At 45.5% G+C, this 21,971-nt stretch overlaps 4 protein-coding genes across 11 annotated transcripts in view; 1 reads left to right on the top strand and 3 right to left on the bottom strand.

Moving 5' to 3' along the window:
* The window catches only part of ome (dipeptidyl peptidase 4 omega), a 68,109-nt gene extending 61,752 nt beyond the window's left edge, over positions 1-6,357 (top strand). For 3 of the 5 annotated variants that reach the window (XM_015187133.2, XM_015187134.2, XM_015187135.2), the window contains 8 exons: positions 2,725-2,979; positions 3,042-3,818; positions 3,877-4,330; positions 4,414-4,634; positions 4,700-4,869; positions 4,929-5,089; positions 5,156-5,361; positions 5,427-5,765. In XM_015187133.2, the coding sequence (XP_015042619.2) occupies positions 2,725-2,979; positions 3,042-3,818; positions 3,877-4,330; positions 4,414-4,634; positions 4,700-4,869; positions 4,929-5,089; positions 5,156-5,361; positions 5,427-5,543 (2,361 nt within the window). In that variant the 3' untranslated portion in view covers positions 5,544-5,765. Of the gene's footprint in view, positions 1-2,724; positions 2,980-3,041; positions 3,819-3,876; positions 4,331-4,413; positions 4,635-4,699; positions 4,870-4,928; positions 5,090-5,155; positions 5,362-5,426 lie in introns of all 5 variants that reach the window. The other 2 variants (XM_001353168.4, XM_033382342.1) reach the window with 2 other exon arrangements.
* A 464-nt stretch (positions 6,358-6,821) lies between these two features.
* On the bottom strand, positions 6,822-8,690 carry LOC6900369 (protein roadkill). Its single transcript, XM_033382344.1, has one exon. It carries the CDS (start codon positions 8,657-8,659, stop codon positions 7,760-7,762), a length of 900 nt encoding a protein of 299 aa, XP_033238235.1. The 5' UTR covers positions 8,660-8,690; the 3' UTR covers positions 6,822-7,759.
* Positions 8,548-16,274, bottom strand: Trl (Trithorax-like). Of its 4 annotated transcripts, XM_015187131.2 has the most exons (7): positions 16,063-16,274; positions 13,515-13,980; positions 13,105-13,449; positions 12,808-13,031; positions 12,550-12,579; positions 10,740-11,288; positions 8,548-8,737 (listed from the first exon to the last, which is right to left on the bottom strand). In XM_015187131.2, the coding sequence occupies exons 1-7, from the start codon at positions 16,252-16,254 to the stop codon at positions 8,675-8,677; spliced, it is 1,869 nt and encodes a 622-aa protein (XP_015042617.2). In that variant the 5' UTR covers positions 16,255-16,274; the 3' UTR covers positions 8,548-8,674. The 4 variants fall into 4 exon arrangements, with proteins under 4 accessions (XP_015042617.2, XP_002134763.2, XP_015042616.2 ...); XM_002134727.3 differs by lacking the exon at positions 12,550-12,579 and having other exon boundaries at positions 10,740-11,284; positions 12,894-13,031; XM_015187130.2 differs by lacking the exon at positions 8,548-8,737 and having other exon boundaries at positions 9,938-11,288.
* A 24-nt stretch (positions 16,275-16,298) lies between these two features.
* On the bottom strand, positions 16,299-20,750 carry Tsen34 (tRNA splicing endonuclease subunit 34). The gene is made up of 6 exons (XM_015187129.2): positions 20,493-20,750; positions 20,348-20,434; positions 20,025-20,285; positions 19,853-19,960; positions 19,753-19,798; positions 16,299-16,446 (listed from the first exon to the last, which is right to left on the bottom strand). Exons 1-6 carry the CDS (start codon positions 20,539-20,541, stop codon positions 16,428-16,430), a joined length of 570 nt encoding a protein of 189 aa, XP_015042615.2. The 5' UTR covers positions 20,542-20,750; the 3' UTR covers positions 16,299-16,427.
* Between the last annotated feature and the right edge of the window lie 1,221 nt (positions 20,751-21,971).

The raw sequence follows: 21,971 nt of genomic DNA, 5'->3' as shown, positions 1-21,971 counted from the left end.
CCGTGCCCCATCTTCTCCACTCCATTGTCCCGCCCTGATGGTGACTCCATCAGACCCATGCTAATTATTCCCACCCCCCCGGGAGCGCGACTTGTTTATGTACCTAATTTGTCCAACACGTTAAAGTGTGTTCTCATTTAGTAGGGAAAAAAATAAATAAACCAGTCAGAAGGGAGAGCCGGAGAGCCTCAGGCAAATAAAAATTAATTAATTTTTTTGGGACAGTTTAATGAAAAAACAAACGACAAATGGCCACACACCAAGCCCCTGGAAAACCTTGGGCGGAGGAAGCCAAGGCCGGACAACAAGTCATACAGTTTTTTGCGGAGTCGCACAGGATATCTGTCGAGAGCCCCAAATAGTTGACAAGCCCCTCACGTCACGGCCATTATGTCCGAGCGGCAAAGCAAAAAAGGGGAAACAGGGAAAGCGAGAAGCTTAACAAGTAACAAGTACACAAGTCCACAACATGTGGGACAAAAAGAGAAGGAATTTTCGAAGCGAGAAAAACTTCAACTAATTGCCGGAAGTCCAGAAAACGATTCCGGCAGCGTTCCGGAAAACGTTTCCATGGCAAACTCTTTGCTCTCGCAAACCTTTCAGTTTCATATTTATTAAATGAATCGCAAATTGGTCGGGGGATAGCCGGAGGGGGCCTCGCACAGGTGCCCAGAGGTAAGCTTACTAATTGCGCCATATTGTGCAACGCATTGAATGGTACTCGTAAATCCCAAAACAATCAAGCGAACTCGAAAAAATATGCCAAAGTACTCGCATGAATAGAAGAATGGACATTGAAATGATGGGACTCGGCCAGGCGTTCTCTCGACGGATAAATTGATTTTAGCGGGTACGGGCACCCGCCCGGGTACGGAAACACGAAATGGGAAAGTTGACATACTCTTCCACGGACCGAGGCAATGAAGAGCTTTCCATTGGAATTAATACAAACTACATAGCCAGTATTTCTATATCATAAATCCAGTAGGTTATACACATGTACTAAGGGCTCCTCACACTCGTACGAGGCGCCAGAGCCTGCCATCGGAAAAGAGTAGCACGAGCTAAGGATTGGTAAATCGGAAAACAATTTCCATTTTGAATGTATCGCCCTGGCCTCAGTTGCCATCAACGGAAACCCTAAAGGAACCATAAATCGTATGTACATGTGTATGTACATAAGCTCGTATAAAATGCTGCAAAGTTGTAAGTTACGTGTCTTCCACATTGCCAGTTGCGCCTCCATGGGGCTATATATTATAGACTGTCTGCCAGCAGAGATTGGGTGGAGCACGGGGCTACGTACGTGGTCAATGGGGACTTTTCATACACGTGTCGCTGGGTTTTAGGTGCCAGGTTTTGGCAGGATTGCGTTGCTACTGTAAACCCCCGATAAAGTACGAGCATTAGCAAGTACATATACATATACTTTGTATGTTAATGTGCGAATGTCAAGAGCTGCACTGAAGCTGGAGCTGGAGCTCGTTGCAACTGGTTTTTCTAGAATGGTGCCCTCTATAGACTTAGCTGAAGCTGGCTAAATGGCAATAGACTAGACTGTTGGCCATTGCACAGAGTATTGCGAATAAGAGACATGGAATTTATTTATACAAAAATACTCGATCTTCAAAATATCACCTTGAACAGGCCAACAGCCAAATCCTATTAAATAATCAACCAAAACGGTCACGCTCGGAATGAAAAATTCCATTTAATGACAGACTTCAGCACCTACTCGTACTTTCAATTAAATACAAAGTTCAGAAAAAAACAAAAGCACTATCATTTCTTTGTGTCTTTGGGGCGCGGACAGTTGAAATTTGTCGCTCGCGCAATTGAAAATTATGTAAAAGAAACTACAGACTTGGCAATACCCAGAGACCAGTCAAAGCTTATTGGATACGTAAAAAACCATTTCTGACTTTATTTGCTTACGTCATGCGACCAGTCCGCAGTCCCCCAGTACCCAGTCACCAGTCCCCTGTCCCCTGTCCACTGTCCACACCTCTCTTACTATACAATGTCCAGAGCATAAACCAGTTGGCGGCGACGGAGACGGCGACCCAGTCTGGAGTTGGTTAACAACAAGACTACTTTCATTTTCGCTCTCTGTTTTCTGTTTTCTGAATTTTGCTTTCGTGGCTCATTTGTTACTGCTGCTGCCTTTTCTCTCCCTGTGTGCACTTTGCTGGGTTTTCGGCGCCGCTTTGAGTGGAACTCGGAGATGCGAAAGAAAAAGTCATTGCGCATGCGCAACCATACTTTCCATTAAAGCGCACACAGACACTCTCCTACACCTACTGTACATTCGCTTAGACGTGCCCAGGGTCTCTGATTAGCCCGAAAGATTGTATCCAAATTGGCCAAGTGCGCGTTTCCGACCAGCTTGCACCGTTTTGGTTAGCTGAGAAGTCGGCTGGCTTGTTATGGACGTCCCAATGGGAATGGAGGAAACGAAACACACTCTAAATGAAAGCCGATTTCCCTGCATAGACTCGACGTAGGGGTCAACCAACTCCGCACCTAATGGATCGTTCCAATGTGGAATGGGTACGGGTATTCATAAAAACGTTTTTCCCCACCTTTGGATAATCTTTCCTGTGCAACTTGGGAAGTTGGATTCGAACTCAAGGGATATCTTTATCTGATCTTTATTTTAAGACAAAGATTCCACAATTTCGTGATACTAATCCTTCCCTGTTCCTCCCCGCCCATCAAAAAAAGAACCTCATGCATTCCAAGGAAAAAAAGCGACGAGTCCGGATCATTCTCAGCATTGTGACGGCTGTCATATTCGTTGCTCTGCTGGCCACCGCCCTCGTGTTTATCCTTAAGGCGGACGACGACAATGGCAGCAGCTCGGACAACTCTGGCAGCAATGGAATAGACCTGGAGGATGTGCTAAGCGGTCAATTATACGCCAAACGCTTCAACGGCAGCTGGAGCAATGACAACAGTGTGCTCTACAAGGATAATGCGGTAAGTGGGAATAACAAGGATAGCGATTCGACAACACCTACATGGGTTACTCCACCTCGCAGTCCATCATGGAGTACGATGTCAAGACGGGAGTTCGCACGGCGCTGCTCCACAATGCGGCGCACTATGTGCTGTACGAGAAGTCCGCGGACGGGGAACTTCTGCTGCTGGCCAAGAACTACAAGAAGAACTTCCGGTACAGCTTCCTGGCCGAGTACGATATCTACAACTTCAGCACGAACCTGATCAAGCCGCTGACCATTCAGAACCAACAGCTCTATCTGAGCATGGTCCAGTGGGCGCCGGTGGGCAATGCCCTCATCATCAACTACGACCGCAATCTGTACTACAAGAAGAGCGCCCTGGAGCCGGAGATAGTCATCACCAGCGACGAGCAGGCCGGCATCCTTAACGGCATTCCGGACTGGGTCTACGAGGAGGAGGTCTTCAGCTCCAATGTGGCCACCTGGTTCAATCCCTCGGGCACTCAGCTGGCCTTCATTAAGTTCGATGACTCGTCGACGCATCTGATCAACTTCCCCTACTACGGCGATGCTGGGGACCTCCGCTACCAGTATCCCCTGCACCAGGTGATTGCCTATCCCAAGGCGGGCTCCTCGAATCCCCGTGTCGAGCTAGTCATGGTCGATCTCCAGCGTGCGGTGTCCGGTGGGGATTTCATCACCACCATGCCCGTCCCGCCTGCTCTCAACACGGAAACGGATTACATTGTCACCGTCGTCAGCTGGGTGGACGATGCACACGTCCTCTCCATCTGGATGAATCGCATTCAGAATGCCGCCTATGTGGTAACCTTCGATGGACTTAATCGGAAAGTGGTAAGTGCCTCCCAGGGCCGGTTCTGGTCCCCCAACTGTAGCATATTGTCCCTCGTAGATCTACAGCACGGAATCAAAAACTGGCTGGGTAGATCTTTACACGGCTCCCTTCCGGAACCGCAATGGATCCCGACTGGCCGTCGTCCTGCCCCACAACAACTACAAGCATCTGCAGCTGCTCAGCTCCAGTGTCAGCAGCGCGGAGCAGCAGCAGCTGGAGCCGCTGACCGAGGGAAAGTACGTGGTGGACAGCATCCTCCACTGGGACGCCACCAACGATGTGATCTTCTACACGGCCAACACGGAGGAGCACCCAGAGCAGCTGCATCTGTATGCCATCAGGGCCCAGGCCAAGCAGAACGCCAAGTGCTTGACCTGCAAGCTCATCAAATCGGGTGATGTGGAACAGACCTACTTCTCGGCGACGTTCAATGACAATAACCATATGGTGATCACCTCGCTGGGACCTGGCATTCCCACCACCCACCTCTACGAATGGAAATATGTGGACTGTTAGTATAGATTGTGTTCTCCCGTTCCCCCAATGGAATAGGATACACATCCCCTAACATTTTCGATTGTTCTGTACCTACAGCTCAGGTTGTCGTCACGAATGTGCTCGACTGGGAGACAAATGAGGCACTGCGGGCCAAGCTGAAGGGCGTGGCCCTGCCCACGCACAAGATTCTGACGGTGAACATTGACGGGGGCTTCCAGGCCAAGGTTCTCCTCCAGCTGCCACCCAATTTGGATACCAGCGGCAACACCAAATACCCCATGTTAGTGGATGTCTATGGGGGACCCGACTCGTATTCCGTAAGTTCAAATGACTGCAGCCACAGCCACTACTCGTAAGTTACTCTATGAATTGTGCTGCTTAGGTAACCAACAAATGGATGCTGGACTGGGGCACATATCTAACCTCGAACCAGTCGGTGATCTATGCCAAGATTGATGGGCGTGGCTCGGGACTGCGCGGCGAGAGTCTGCTGCACGCCATCTACCTGCAGTTGGGCACTGTAGAGATCAGTGATCAGATCACGGTTACTCAGTAAGTTTTCTCGCAAATAACCCACTCATCTCTGGCTCACACGTCCCCCCAATCTGCAGGAACCTCACCGAACTTTACAAATACATTGATCGCGACCATATCGGCATTTGGGGATGGTCATATGGTGGCTATGCCGCCGCCATGGCTTTGGCCAACGATGGTGATGAAGTGTTCAAGTGTGCGGCTTCCATAGCTCCGGTCACAGACTGGGCTTACTACGGTGGGTGAACTCTTGGCCTCCATCCATTAGGGACCCCGTCTAAAAGAAACCCCTCTTCTTTGGCAGATTCCATTTATACGGAGCGTTATATGGCCCTGCCCAATACAAATGAGGTCGGCTATGCCAACTCCAGGCTGAGCACACGGGCCCAGAAGTTGAGGGGCAAGAAATATCTGCTGGTCCATGGCACACTCGACGACAATGTGCACTACCAGCAGGCCATGATCCTGGCCAAGAACCTGGAGCGTCACGATATACTCTTCAAGCAGATTGTAAGTGGTCCACTCTACACGTAGCTACTCGAATCTCGATTATTGACTATGTGTATCCCTTGCAGAGCTATGCTGACGAGGATCACGGTCTGTCTAATGTGCGCCCGCATTTGTATCATTCATTGGACCGCTTCTTTGGCGAGTGCTTCGCCAGCAGTCGCCTGATGAAAAGTGCTAAATAAACAACGCAAAAATGCCAATATGCGAAAATGCAATAATATAAAATAAAGGTAATATACGTATGCTCGTAATAGATGAGAAGTTATAGGTATTTATATCAAATCCTGATTAGCTATGCCCACAACAGAGAGGAACATTTTCCAATGCTAGCAAATGATAAACTAAGCCACAAATTGGTACTTAAAAAGTTATTAGATTTCTGCTTGAATTCAAACAAAGTAAAACAGAACAACATTAAACAAAATAAATAATCCATAGTGTTCAGTATGTTGAAAAAAGGAAAACTTAATGCAGGTCCAAAAATGTTATAGGATAACTTGGTACAATAATAATGATATTTCCAAATTGAATTTTAAGAAGTTTTAAACCCTATGGACACCAGATCCATGCTACATTTACTTATAAATGTAGTGAGTATAATAGTATAGAGCGAAATGCATTTTTTTTTTTTTTGTCTAGCTAGTGCCTGATTATAATGCTTAAAACATAAATATTTAATGTAGATATTGCAATTAAAATTATAAAAATTTAAACGTGTATTCAACGAAACTTTTCAGGCGCTCCATTTAATGCTTACCGATTCTAAGTAGGTCAAAGTTCGCTTGATGAAACTATTGCTGCAAATTGAAAGCCAGAAATAGAAAGTAGTTTGTAACATTTTATAGTTTTTTAATTTGCTACTTGTATAAAAACAATGTTAAAGAACTTGTACATATTTAAATAAATAGTTGTTTAATGGCTTTTTTTTAGAAAAAAACATATTGTGTATAGGCAACAGTTAAAAAGGCAAGCAAACAATAAACATAAATAAATATATTTAAATGCATTTTTAATGTGGCTCTGCTTGGAATACGGCTGTCCCCAAGGTCAACCAAGGGCTGCTCTCAAGAAATAATAAACTGATACAACTAAGTGTTAGGGGCTCCGAATTTGGGAATATTTGTGAATCATTAAATAAATAACCAACAAAGGAAGAACCCTCTTATAACTATAGTATTTAGTCCTCTTATCTAGAGCATTGATGATCGAAATCCGGGGCGGGGGATAATTTAAAAGTGAGTCACAAAATGTAAGCATTCGAACTCTAGCAAGAACCGGAACCAGAAGATGGCCTCCTGATGCTGGACCTTGCAGAACCTTGAAAAGAGCAGAAGGACACACGAAGCTGGGAGCCGATTCAAACTTTTCTTTGCTTCATTACAACTTCGAGTACACTCCCAAAGCTTTAATTACCTTTTACTGTCCACAGAGTTGCAGAAAATAACAGAAATTCAATGAGATTTTACTTTCAGTAGAACGGTTCGCTTTATTTCCTTAGCCCCAAAAACCGGGTTACATCAATATTTTTGCCTGTGGATAAGACGCGCATGTGTCGGTCTATTCCATTTGTAATCCTAAGGGCTCTTTTCTGCCTTAACAGTTTCAAAAAATCGCATTACAATTTTTGGGAAATGGTTCGGTTTTTCGGTTTTTTGGATTTTCGGTTTTTCTCTAGATTGAAGTTGATATTCGTATATTACAATTGATTACGTTTCTATACGTTCTGCTGTTTGATCTGCAACTGAACCATAAATAATGCACATTAAACGGTTAATTATAATGTGCAGATAGCTGGATCGAAAGTCGTAAACTAATTCTATAAATATCGGTATTCGTATGGTACAAAAATAATCTGTCAATTTTATCAACTATTTAATTGAATTTTTCCATTTCCATTTCGTTCTGTAAATTTTAATTTAATATTTTCAATTGAAAATTCTTTCCTACTTGCCACAGAATATACATATATCTAATATATATATGTACAAGTCTAAAAATGGTATTCATTATATTCTATGTTCTATATTGGATCATAATCATTATAATTAGATATATTTGATATAATACGTGTATGTACAGTATATGAATTGGACTTTCCCAAAATGTGTAGGTTTAAGTAGGTTTCTCTAGCGAGAAAAAATGTGAATCTTAACAAAATAATAAATGTCCGAGTACTTGGTAAGTCTTATAACAGAATAACCTTCTTTTATTGCTGGATTTTTTTCAAAAATTACCGAATTAAAGCTATAAACAGCGTTAAAACCGATTGCATCTCTCGCCAACACATTTTGGGAGTGGCTTCCAATAGCTAAAACTTATCTAATATTACTTAAATCTCTATTAGCGGTATATACTCGTAGTAGTATAATCTATATATGTATTTATTTTGGGATTTCTTTTACTGGAGATAAACCTCTTGGACAACTTCATGTTGCTGCTGTTGCTGCGGATCGTGGAGATCCTCCTGCAATTGCATCTGATGGTGATGCTGCTCTTCGATTACCCCGCCATCGTACTCGATCAACTGATCAGCCTCCGTCTGCTGATTATGATCGATATTCATCTGCTCCTGCTCCAGCTGATGATGATCCACCAGCTGATCCTCCTGATGGTAGTGGATGTGATGCGGATGATGAGTGAAAACGAGAGGTGGCGGCGTCGTTGGCGTTGCTATGTGCTGGATCGGCTCGTGCATGGCTGTTGTGCTGGTCGATGTCGATGCTGTGGCGGTGGTCGTTGTCTGGTGGTAAGCTGATTGTTGGTTCCGTACAATATGACCAGCGGCGGTGACACTGGTGACGCTGGCGCGCTGATTGGTTCGCGTCAACGTAACCGTCACCTCAGAGCCCAAACCGGCAAACGAGACAGCTGGCGTGGATGTGGATGTTCCAGAAGCAGTCGAGGAAGATGCAGTTGCTCCTCCCCCAGCTGCTGCTGCCGCCGCTGCTCCTGCCGTGGCTCTGGCCTGGAGGATTTTACGAGTGGGCAATTGGGACGTGCTGTGGTTGGAGCCAGCCGATGTGGATGCTGCTCCCGATCCCGTCTGGGATCCCGACTGGGGCACGTAGTTGATGAGCAGAACACGCTCGCCGCTGGTTGTCTGCGCTGCATGGCCGCGCAGTATGCGACGCTGAAGTGTTCCTGCGCCAGATGATGCTGTTGCTGCTGTCGATGTTGCTGCTGCTGTCGATGGTGTGTTGCATCTGCTGTTGCTGCTCACTGTTGTTGCCGTAGCTGCCGTCGCACTACTGTGCGCCGGCTGCCCACTCCCCCCGCCTCCTCCAGGGCCGCTGGTCATATCGTTGGATCATCATTACGTATTGTTACCTCCTTTCAAAATGAAAACCTTCTTGACCAAAATGTTCTTATTGTTGCCCTGTTGATGATTGTTTCATTGATGGTTGATGTTGTTGATGTTGATGATGGATTGATTGATGGCATGAACACAGTTTTTATACAAATAGATTTCGATATTGATTCGATTTTGATTTTGATTTGGTTAGATGGTGAGTTATTAACGAGGCAGCGAGAAAGAGAGAAGAAGACAAGATAAAACGATTCGTTAATGATCTGGTTATGTGTTGTGTTATGAGGAGGTGTTGCGTGGGGTGGGGTGGGGTGTTGTGGGGTGGGGTTTTGTCCTTGTGGTGTTGGTGCCTTTTGGTCCTTTGGTCCATTTAGTCACCATTCGTTTGGTATGACTACAGATCCAGTTCAATCAGTAGTTCCTTGTGTCAAACTTAAAAAACAATTAGCGTGCAAGTTAATTTTCTACTCATGCCCAATGTTACAAATGAACCAAAAAAGAAAGTGTTGAAAGTATAAAGTATATAGATTCGCCATCACCAAAACAAATACTCGAACATAAAAAAATACTTTTTGAAAATTTTGTGTTTGTTTAAACAGTTTTTGGTTTATTTTCTGGTTTTTTTTTTTCTTGTTTAAATAAAATTAAATTTTATTTAAGTATTTAAAAAGACTAAAAATAGGTTTACAAATTCCAGATAGATGGAACATTCTCGTGGCGCTCAAATTTACACAATTAAATCATAATTTCAGGAGGCACTCCATCTATCTGAACGAGCTCTGGGGAGTTCAAGGATCAAGGGTTCTAAGGTTCAAAAAAAATGTTCAACTATTAAAGTTAGGAAATATATGAATGTATACTACATATATAAAAAAAATTTGTTGGGTTTAAGCAAAGACTATACAATACCAAGACGTTGCATGAGGAGCAAATGCTTTTTCAATTTTCGTTTGACGCTTCATGGTACGGGCGCGCGGGGCTAGTACTTCAATTCTCTTTTACGCTACCTTCGCCTCCGAAATGCTACTCGGCTTCGTCAATGCCTCGGTCACCGTCGAGTCGGTGTGTCTCGAGAGAAATAATACAAGCGTGGTCGCTGATGTCTTTGGCGCGGCAAAGTGGGGACTCAGCCGAAATAGTTAAAAAAAATTTATGAGTGCTTTAGATAAATTTAATGTACGCATCTAATAGAGAATTTTCCAATCGAATTTTCAAGATAGTTTTAGTTTAATAGCTTTTTGGTCGCTCATGCAACATCTTGGTATTGTATAGTCTTTGGTTTAAGATTACAATTAGAGCGCATAGTTCTTAACCAGGGAAACGTCAAAGCCAAGGCCTTTTGATTGGTTGATTGGTTGATTGACACAGACACGATTGGGCCACCGAATGGAGCGAGCTCTTACACAAGCACATTCCCTCTTGAAACGATTATTTAAAAATCTTTAAGCTATCTATGTAAATAAAGTACGAATATTTAACTAAATTGGTTTAAACTTTAAAGCCAAGGTGCTGCTACTCAGGACAGGCAGAGCTACCGCTATCGCTAGCCCTGGCGCTGGCGCTGAGCAGGAGAACCTTATGAAAGAGACACACTACGCAATATTGCAAGTTTTCAGGGGGTTTCAGAGTCTGACTAGCGTACCTCTAGCATTGGGACGTGGATCAAACTACGAGTATCCAGAATTAAAATAGCAATATGCAGATAACCATATCCGATAACCATAGCGCACTTAAACATAAATCTAGCAACGAAACTAAATAGGTATGTGTAGGTAGAGCGAAATCAACAATTAAGGTCATTGAATTGTACAACAAAATGGTAATAGCTAGAGGCTCGTGGTGTACGGCAAGAGCGGGGACAGACCCGCCCCTGGCCGTCCATCGAGAGCCAGTTTTGACTTTCCCTTCGTTTAGAAATGAGCTACGCAAGCAGTTTATATACGAGTAGAACAGATTATAATAATAGATTCTACGTTTCGGTCTTGTCCGATCAGAGCGTCTGTTGGGGTTGTGTTTGCTGTTGTGGTGGCTGCTGCTGTGGCTGCTGTTGTTGGAAATCAGTCATATTCACCTGATTCAAGTTGCCTATGATCTGATGCCCCTGCAGGGTCTGCACCTGGGCAATCGACATCGGCGCCCCACTCTCGCTGCCGTCCGCCGCCTGGGCCACCAGCTGCTGCTGACCGGCCGCCTGTTGCTGCACTGCCGCCGCCTGGGCACTCGTCGTGGCCGTTGTTATATTGCCGGACGAGTCTATGATCTGATGATGCTGCAGCTGTTGTTGCACCTGAACCTGCTGCTGCTGCTGTTGCTGTTGCTGCTGCTGCACTTGTCCTCCCGACGAGGTGGTGGTCACTGTCATTGTCGGTTGCTGCTGCTGCTGTTGTTGTTGTTGCTGCTGTTGCTGTTGTTGTTGTTGCTGCTGCTGCTGCTGTTGTTGCTGGGCATCGGGATCTTTCTTCACCTGCACACCTTGCAGCGTGTGCAGGGACTGCACCGTCTGTACCTGGGGGACTCCTCCTGCACTCGAGCTCAGCGCTGCACTCCCACCCGAACCAGAGCCCGATCCCGAACCCGAACCGGAGGTGCCGCTGCCCGACTTTTTGCCACTGGATGCTGAAAGGAAGGCAGGAGGAATAGCAGATGAGAAGATTGGCTTTGCTTTGTGGCTGGAGCTACTGAAAGGCGAATAGTAAAGATTAGGCTATAGATATGGCGGACGACACTACGGGCTGTCACTGTCTCTGTCTCTCTCTTACTCTCTCTCTCTCTCACCTGAGACTACAACAACGCGGCCTTCAAAAGCTACAAGTAGGGGAAAGATGTACGAGTACGAGTACGAGTATGTGTGTGTAGATGTAGATGTAAGTGTGGGTGCAGATGTGGATGAGTGTGACATTAGGGATGTTAGGAATGTTGGATCAGATAGATCGTGAAACGACTAAACTAAGGTTAAGTGTAAAAAATAGGTTAGTAAAAAGATGCAGAGATTTAAATGCGAAATGGAAACATTTAGTTTAGAAACTTTTACAAGGGTAAACCAAAAACAGAACAAAACACATTCAAAAAAATATGAAAACACATCGAACACTGAATGGACAATTCTTCAAACTCATTCAAGGTTTATCGGGTTAGGAAAAGAATAGTTAGGAATCGTGGAAAACAGTATTTTCTTGCACAAAGAACAAAAGCCAATGGAAAAAAACGTAGCATTGCACACAAAAAATGAAGTCCGTGCCACAGGCAGTGATTAATTTTGTTTGTTATATAAAAAAATATATAATATTTTATTAAACAATTGGTTATATAATAGTTAAAAAAAGCAGCTTAAACTGATTTCGATCTGCGATTGTAATTGTACAGCTATTCTTTACAACAAATATATTTGCGACACTAATTACAATTATTTAAGTAAATTAAATCGAGTATTTTTTGAAATTATACTCTCTTCGCTTCTCTTTATCTCTTTCTATTCAAATATGCAAGAAAATACTGCATACTACTAGTGATTTTCGATTAAGGAATGGAATTTTGAAAAGCTTGGAAAAAAAAACTTACGCAGTAAAAGAGGGCAAAAAAAATATACGGGATATGAAGACAAATCGATCAGATCACGGGGATTTTTGCTTTTGGTGTTATTTACAAAACGTTTCTGTATGCGTGTACGACTGTACATGTGGATGAGTGTGCGGTGTGTATGTGTGTGGGTAGGTGGAATGATGAAAGGCGCGACAGGCTGTAGGCAGGAGCCAGGAATCTGGATTCTGATGCTGATGCTGCTACTGCTACTGCTACTGCTGCTGCTGCTGCTGCTGCTGTTGCGGCATGAACACCTGATCGCCCACAATGTGTATGACGTTCTGCATGCCCTGCTGCGCCTGCTGCTGCGCACCGCCAGCCCCACTGCCACCCTCGTGCTTGATATTGACGCCCATTATGTGTGTCTGGCCTCCACCCGCCATTGCTGACGTGGACATGTGCTGCTGCGCTGTTTGATGGTGCTGTTGCTGCAGTTGTTGCTGCTGCTGCTGCTGTTGCTGTTGCTGTTGCGGGGGAAGCACACTCTGCGCCAGGATGGTGGCCGATCCGGCGACTGACGCATTCGATATCACTCTCGTCGGCGTCAGGCCCGCTTCTGCTTCTCCTTCTCCCACAGTAGTGTCGCCCTCTGTTGTGGTGTTCAGCTCGGCGCTGGTGTATAGTGTCGAATCATTACCGGACTTACTTTTCTTCTCCTTCTTCACCCCAGGCTTGGCGAAGTGCCGCAGCTCGAGATGGCGCCGCAGGTTCCGCGACTGACGTATGACAGCATAGCAAATGGGGCACGTAGCAGGTTGTTCCGATTGAGAGCGAGAGCGAGGTTCTGTAAACGGAAACGACCAATATGGCTTTAGACTAAGGACTTTAGTCCCTTCCTGACGGATGCTGCGACTTACTTTCTGTCCCGGGCGGGTGTTTGGTCCGCTTGGTCTTTGGCGTGGATGTTGTACCGCTCGAATTGCCTCCGGACGTGCCAGTGGTGCCTGTTGCCGTCGTGATTTCGCCTGTGGCCGCGTTGGCCGACGTTACCGGTATCATGTTGTTCGGATCCATGGTCACAATCGTTTCCACCTTTTGCCCTTCGCTTTTTATGATAGGCGTCGACGTGAGCATCTGGCCCTCGGATCCGTTCTCGCCAAGAACTTGCTGCTGTTGCACCACTCCACCGCCGCCGTGGGATGAGGTCGGTGTGCCTATAATCGTATCCATTCCTTCAACTTTGCTGATTTTCGGAGCCGTGGCTGGAGTGTGGAAAGATTTGATGATGAAATCTCTGAGACTGGGGCTTTGCCTTGATTACACTTACGTGACATTTTCTTGACCCTGGGTTTCCGTTTTCGTGCCGGTAGGAAGGCCTGAATTACCGCCTGGTCGTGCTTTGCCGCATCCGTGGTCACAATCGTTTGCTGTTGTCCCGCTGCATTGGTCTGGGTGGTCGCCTGCAGAATCTGTCCCTGGTGGTGAATGTCCTCGACAACCTGGGCATGCACCGTCTGCTGGGGGGCCGTGGCAATGGTCGCTATCAACTGGTCCTGGTCGTGGTGCTGGGGTATCATGTGCTGGAGCTGGATCGAGTGCGTGGTGTAGTCGTCCTTGGTGACGGTTTGAGGCGCCAGTCCCTGGATATTCAGGCACTGGGCAGCCTGAAGCAGGGAGGGCAGCTGGGCATGGTCGACGCTCACTTCGCCACGGTAGACGAACTCAAGTAGTGCCTCCAAGTCGTTCGCATTGACGCCGGCCAGCATTACCACAGGGTGTTTGCATGGTGTGTTCTATGAAATATAAAAGATATCAGGGAAAGCAAATGAAAATCGCATTCGTCATAAATGTGAAGAATAAACTGGTTTCAAAGGAGCGGCAAAAGCAAATGAAAATCTTAATAAATCAGTGCCAACAAAACGATGGCGTTTGAAGGGGGGTTTGAGCGCGTCAAGTGCGTGGAGCAAGACAAATGCCGAGACGAGACCCAACCGAAACAAAAACAGACAACGACGGAGATAGAATCCCAACGTGCTCGTACTCTCACAGAAACTCAAAAAGAGACGGGCACTCTCTACTCACTCACACATAAGAAAGCCAATGCCAACCGGCTTTTACTTTTCCCGCTCTGCACATTCTGCAGCAGGATTGGAGGAGGTAGGACGAGGAGATGCTGACGAAAGAAAACAGAGCTCAAAAGAGCGCACTCCTCTCCCTCTCCCTCAACCCCTCCGTCTCCGTCTCGCGCTCAACACGTTTAATTAGCAAACGCTGCTCGCTGCTGCAAAGTCGAGCCTTACACACAGAGCAAAACCAATGCCATCTCTTTAAATGTCATTTACTGCTCTGCTCTGTTCTGGTCCCTCTCCCTCTCCCGCTCCCGCTCCCACTCCATGATGCGCTCTTTGAACTCTACACTCCCTTCTGCTGCTGCTCTTGTGGCTTGTGGTGCCTTGTGTGCCTCTCCTCTCCCTGCTACGTTACGTTACCCACCACCGTTCCATTCATTCCACATGCTCATCGATTTTTCTCAGTTGCATTTCGCTGCGAGGGAGCGGGAGCAACAAAGAGAAACCTCCATGTGTTCTGGCCGCGTGTGTGAGTGTAACGAGATCAGTACGCCGCACATCTCGCTGGCGACCGACGGATTTTGGACTCTTGCAGAGTTCACAGCAACAATAAGAGCAGCATTTTGACATTTCCCCGCCGTCGACTCTGAGCGCCGTTTTTAAAAATTACGCTCTGTTTACTTTTTTCACTGATGCCGGCGTCAGGTGTTTGGCCGCCAGTGCTCTGTTTTGGTCATCCGTATGATAAGAGAGGGTTTCTAGCCATGCGAAACAATGGTCTCAAAGAATCTGATTCGACTGAATAGCGGGAAAAGCCCCCCCAACGTAAATACATATGTACATATGTATGTATTCTAATGATTTTAGGACATGTAAATGTAATTTTCGATAAAAACTACAGCGGACTGAGGAAAATTCATACAATCATTCCATGTATACAAAATTTGAAAAAAACATGGCCTCACTGTTGAACAATCCCCCCATCGACAGGTTCAACTGTACATTCAGCCAGCAACAGCAGAAAAGAGGTCGCGCTCGTGTGCACCCAACAACAGCAAAAGCTAAAGCTCCAACAACTATACCAACACTCTGGCAGCCGTCGCCTCGTTGCTTCGATGCTTTTGGCGCTCTCGTTTGCGCTCGCTCTAACACATTCGAACAGAAAGTTGGCGCAGCAGCTTTTTCTGCTTTGACGGACTGGTTCTCTCGCTCTCTCACACTCTCTATCGCTCTGCCTCTCACTGTCCTCTCGCTCTCTCACTCTCTCAAATGTAGTAACTTTATGAAAATAAGAAATACAAAAAAAAAAAAAACAGAAAAGTTGATAAGAAGCAGGGGAGAAATAAGAACTGAGAGGGGGCCAGAAGGTGGGGAGAAATGAGAACTGTTAAGGGGCCAGAACGAGGCCTGTGTGGGGCATTGGCAACGTCAGCGACGGCGACGGCGCAGAGTGCGCAACTCATTCAACTCAATTGACAGTGGAAAACTTGTACCAAAATCTCTGAACAGAAAGTATGAGACGGAGAATTGTATTTTTGGAGCAGAGAAGAGCAGAGCAGGGAAGAGCGAATGCTCTGCCATCTGTAAGTGTGTGCATGTGTGCGTGTGAGTAAGTTTCTCTGAATGCTTTTGTGGGAGCCGCGCTCCAAACATTAACCTATTTTTGCGATGGGTTTCTCTGTTTACAAACTGTACGCGAGTCAAAATCTCAGACTGGCCACGTTTGTGGTTATGTCGCCCCGACTCCACACAACTCTCTCTCTCTCTCTCTCTCTCTAGCTCTCTCCACACTCTACTCTCGCTTACCTTTAGCAAATCCAGGAGGAACGGCGAGGCGGCACAGAGCACTATTTTGTGGGCCGGAAAACTGCGTCCCCCGGCGGCCAGAGTGCAATCGACAAGGTCGCCATGGCAGCGCAACAATTGTATGGCCGATACCAGGCTCGTGCCGTAATCGCCCCAGGTGAGCGAGTACAGCGAATTCATTGGCAACGACATCAGGGCTGTCGTGTCCAAGTCCAACAATTGTTGTTCCTCTCCAGCGTTGTGGTTGTATTCACTGCTGTTTGTCTCCAACACGACGGCTGTTCACTCAGCGATGGGAGGAAAAGTGGGGGCGAAGAAAAAGTGTTTCGTTCAGGATTCGCGAATCCTGAAATCCCTATCCCTCCTCACGGCGCTTTCACGAAACTGAAAAAAATGTAAAGAGTAACCAGATGTTAGTGTAACTTTTAGACACAGCTCGTGTGCTCTCGCTCTCTCGCGAGAGTTGGAGCCCCCGTGAGAGCGAGACAACTCATGTGTGAGCGCTCCCAAGAATTTGTTTTTGGGCACCCCCCCCCCAAACCTACCAACCGACCGCCCGACCGACCCGACCGCCATAAAGCATGACTTTTTCGACGTGGGGAGAAAAATTGTTTCAAAATTTGTTGCTGGGAAAAATCACACAAAAATAGCGCGCCAACACACGAAAATACTCATTGAAAACGGCACAGACACTCGCGCAGGCACACACACGCACACATATATACGTTTTATCCACAATTGTACAGTCGAGCCCTGAGCCACGCATTTCGTTTTTTCTCGCCATCTACTCTCCGTTTTAAATGTTTTATAACAAACCTAGTGTCTCTTGGTGCTTGGCGTTATTTCTGTTAATTTTTTCCCGCTCCCGGAGCGCACACTTTTTTGCTGAAATTATCTTCTCACCGGAGCGCAAAGAAAATCTGCCCGTCTGCAGTTGGTGCTTTCCCCTCTCGTTCACTTCTCACTTCTCCTGACTCTTGATTTTCTATTTCTTTCTGTTTGTTTCACTGTCCACTCGCCAACTGAAAAACTCGCACTGTGAGCTCTGCTGAGCAAATCGCTTCGATCGAATTACGTTTTCTGCTCTGTTGCTGCCAGCGCGGCGACTTTCTGTCTCTATACGGGGGAGAAAATATTTTCTGGTCATGCGCTCAATACATGCACACGCTTCGCTTCGTTGTGCTGGTGGTGGTGGTTCCCACGGTAGAAAAGTTCGTGAGGTGTATCCGACCTGGCGAGCGGCCTCCATTGCTTTCATCGTTTTGGTGATATTGCTTGTGCTGTTGCAAGGCAGAGAGGGTGGAAAACAACTTAGGCCAGCTGATGAGCAAAATGGCCGAACCTTGCATAGTCATACCATGGCATGTATCTGTGTGAGCGCTCGCTGGCAACGCTCTTGAAGTACAGTTGTGAAACGGCATTGCCAGATGCGAGCGGACTTAAGTGAAACGTTCACTAAAGAAGAGTATTTTTAGGCAGGGAGCGGACCAAGATAGTAAACAAAACTATAAAAGGTGGTAAATATTAAATAATGGAAATACTGTTTCCCTTCTACACACATTAAGAAGACGTGGAAACAGCTGTGCAGCGACAATTTTTCAGATACAAATATGTGCATATGTATGCATGAATCTGATGCCCCACCACATCAGATTCAGAAGAAATGATAAAAATGGTAAAAATATGAACTTTTCGTTTCAAGATTTAAAAAATGAAATTTAAAATATTTTGAACGGGAGTAGACAATTTAAGTTAGATTTCGAATTGGAATCCACCTCTTTAAAGTCGGATGCATGCTAGAAAGCGAAATATCAACAGATCCTGTAAACAATAATAACAACTACCCGAGAGAAAAGCCGGCTCGGCTCGCTCTTACGCCCTCTGAATTCTCTTTTTCTCCTTCCCAATCACCTGTTACTTTTGACATATCTCAGAGATAGCTCTGACCCTATTTTTATATGCAGATCAAGTCCCGCTTAAGAGCAGAGACCGCGTTCCGTTGTTTTGGTTTTCAACGGCAGGCGGACAGGCAGGCAAGCAGGCAGGGGAGACACAATGAGAGGAGAGGAGAGTCGAGTAGAGTAACATCCAGTACCAGGGAGAGTTCTATCCATTCTTTCCACCTCTCAGAGACCAGAGTTTTGTTTGTCTCTGAGTGCGCTGAGAAGCAGTAGAATAAGTGAGCACCCACCCGAAAAACGCAGCGGCAGCAACGGCGCGAATTCAAGATTACAATTTTCTCTGTTTTGATGCTGTTTGTGGCGGGACCATGAGAAAATGAGAAACGCACCCTGGGCAAAATGCCCATATTCTGGGCATGTAGTTTAAATAAAATGATTTTCTAGTTATAGACCCCTAATCAGGAGAAATATGGATCACATTTTATTTGGGCGTCATTCACTGTTATTAGCGCAAAACGGGGCCTCTACTAACCGACTTAAAGCCAAAGAATGTTTATTTTGACCACTGTGTGCTGTTTGTAATGCCTTAACCGTTCCAATCAGCATTTAAAGTGAGCGTATTTTACAGCTGGCAATGCTGGCAGAGAGGGAGAGCATGGCGAAGAGTGTGGCATGAGTTGGTGCTTTGTTTTTAGAGGAGAGCATGGCATGGAAGGGAAGTAGAATGAGCGTGTGCAGAGGACAGTGGGCCACATTTCATTTGAAGCTGCCTAAAAGTTCCCATTCTCCTCTGGGCTTGCTGAAATTTGTTTATTGTTGGTACCAGTTGCACAGAATGGAATAAATGCTCCTATTACAATGCACCTGCATGAAATGAAGAGCTCAAAAAAATGCATAATGTAATTCAAAGTACCAGAGTGACACTCGACCCACTGTGAAAATGCTCGACAGAAATTCGAACGGCACGACTTTGGCTGGCCTTCCCCGCCACGCCACGCCCGGTCAGACCGCTTATCGATGTTGTTTCTATTTAAAACAAAACCAAAAAACATGAAGAATTCAGCACAAATTTGTTGAAAACAAATGCCTATCGCATATTGCGGTGGCTCCGCCTGACTGTGTTCGTGGGGGCCTGCATAAGTATTAGTAGGAGGGGTCGCAAAATTCAACTCATTTTGCAGGCCAACGCATGTATCACTAATTAATTGAACAATACTTTAGTCTTTGCCTCCTTTCCCACTGGAGCTCCGAACGGAATGGAACCCATCGCATCACATTGCATACCGTAAATGAATTTAACACATGTGCTCAGCAACAAACTCTTAAACCAGAGGCACTAGACACGGCTGTGCTCCTGCTCTCCTCTGCTCTGAGCAAGACAGCGAAACGCAGAGAGGAAAGGTTAGAGAGGCAGAGGCAGAGGGAGAGAGTGAGAGTAAGAGTAAGAGGAGAGGAGAGAGGTTATCTGTTTCTATCCAGTTTGCCTCAATATTTTGGGTTTACCCGCCACTCACTCTACCTGCTTGGATTGGACCAGGCCACTGTTTGATAGGTGATTCCTTCACCTCTCTTCTCATAGGCAAACACGCAGCTCTTGTTCACAATCACCGAGAGACGGACTTTAGCAATCAAGTCCAAGGGTCTTATCGGTGAGGTATTTTGTACAATCACGATGTGCGAGGCATGGTAGATAAGGGGATCTCCGGGATAGACTAGAAAATCTGCGCCGAATGCCTCGCCGGAAGTCACGAACTTTCCCCGCAGCCAGAGGTCCCGAAATATTCGGTACCTGATGCAACTGGTGTCCACAATTGGTCCTGGAATAATTTCCGCAGCTGTGGGAAAAGAGGTAGTAGTTAAAGGGCCTTAAATCTTCGAATAAAACCTACTGTGCTTGCTTAGGTGTTGGCAGGGAACTTCCATTAGCGCATTCTGTAGGTCAAACTTGAAGTTGTCCGCCACTTCCTTGAGCACATCCTCTCCGTCTAAGGCAGCAGCTGGAAGGAAGAATACAGAAGGTTCAGTACAGATACATTTATTTTATAATTCATATTTCACTACCTTCCGTAGACAGACCCTGCTTCAACAACTTGTTGCGTTTTCCAAGCAGAATCTTGTCCATATAACGCTCGGTCTCTCGTAGTTTCTCCCCCTTCAGGGCATCTGCCTGGCCCTCCAAACGCTCTTTAAGGTCGGCTTTATATTCCGCCAGTTCTTTGGGCGTAGGAGATGTACTAAATGTTTTTGATTTATTGACCAGCAGAGCTATGCCCTCGTCCAGGATCAATTGTGTCTCGAATTTCGTGAGCTCTACGGGAAGAGCTATAAAGAAGAAGGTTTTTTGAAATTCAATTGTTTGTATGGAAACACAAAGCAATACCCACTGGACTGATTGGGGCTCCAGCCTTTGGTGTTCGCCGTGCCGACGAGAGCACCCATTAGCCGATGTTTGGTTCGCAGCTCCATGTAATCTAGCAAGTGCGGGATGTAAGTGGGTTTCCATGTTGTGTAAACTGTTTTTCTGCTTACCATCCACACTAAATGCATAGCCAGTTCCATTTAATAGAGTTAAATACATTTTTTTCACGCTATTGTCTTGTTATTGCCGCCTATGATAAAATATACCATCTGACCGGCAGAAATATACCGGCTCATTTTCAAAATATACCGTAAATATACCGATGGAAAAACGCGCTTAGCCGCCTTGACCCCCCTCTATTTAAAAAGGTGATCGGCTGTAGTTTATCCGCGGAAAATAATTCTGTGTTTAAACTCTTCTTGTAGGTCCACCCTTTCTCTTTACCTTAAAACAGAAAACACCACGATATCGTTATCCTGAACTGCGCTAAAATTATTCAAGTTTCATCATTCTAATTTAAAACCCACTGGTTGACAATGGGCTAAGCTAGTGGTTCTCAATCATCAATCAGAAATCATATCCCTCTATTTTTATATGCGGTTTTATATCACTAGCTTCATAGGACTTTTATCACATTTTCATCAAATTTGTATACCCGGTACTCGAAGAGCATAGCGGTATTTTAGATTTTTGGTTTAAAGCATGTATATAAAGTATATATATTCTTGATCTTGATATTTTTCTTGTTCGACGTCTAGCGCCTAGTTTGAAGAAACTATCAAAATACGAGGAAGCCGAAAGCCGAAAGAGAATCATATAGAACTATCATATCTACCAGATTGACGAATCCGGATCAGATCGGATCATTATTATAGCCAGAGTGAAGAACATATTTTCCGTGGGTAGGCAACCCCCTTCCAAGCGCTTACTCATTCTCTCTCACTCTTCTTCGTGCGAGGGAAGCGAGATAGCAACAGTTGTTTTATTTCGACTGCCTGTTGGAATTCCTTCCCACAAAGATCGAAAATCTGTGGCGTTCACAATTTTGAAAATACGAATCCGAAACTAAAAACACAGAATAATAGAGAATGACCATATCTACTAGATTTTCGAAAATGGATCATTATTACAGTCAGGAGGAACAAATGTAACTGCAGTGGCTTTGCTACGACAGTGCAGAACGTCAATCGTTTGCTATCTATTTTTACTCCTTGTCTCTCTTAAAGCCGAGAGAGCGAGTTAAAAATGTGGATAGTCTTCATTACAGCGGACGACACCACCTTATAGTAAATTCGCCTTGGGCTGGCTGGCTGAGCCTGGTCTCATGGCGGGCGGAATGCCAGAGCCGAAGACCTGGTATCCGATCCAGCAAATTCCTTTGGAACATATTCGTTGTATGAACTTACACATCTTTTTACCGCATATTCTATAATTAATTTTACACCCGGTACTCATTTAAGTAACTTATGTTGAGATAAAAAACATGTTGATTGCTTATTTGTGTCCGTCTGAGAATACATTCTTGGTTGCAAAATTTGAATTTGTAAGCGATTTTGTTTGTAAACAAACACAAAACAGTGTGACCTTAGTGCTTGTACGCCTGGTCTCACTTTTTCCCTATCGAATTTTTTGACACTTTTAGATGGTGC

Source organism: Drosophila pseudoobscura, chromosome X (genome assembly GCF_009870125.1).
Source record: "Drosophila pseudoobscura strain MV-25-SWS-2005 chromosome X, UCI_Dpse_MV25, whole genome shotgun sequence".
Classification (NCBI taxonomy): Eukaryota; Metazoa; Arthropoda; class Insecta; order Diptera; family Drosophilidae; genus Drosophila; species Drosophila pseudoobscura.
Note: the sequence above shows the minus strand (reverse complement) of the source record. Positions and strands in the feature narration are given on the sequence as shown.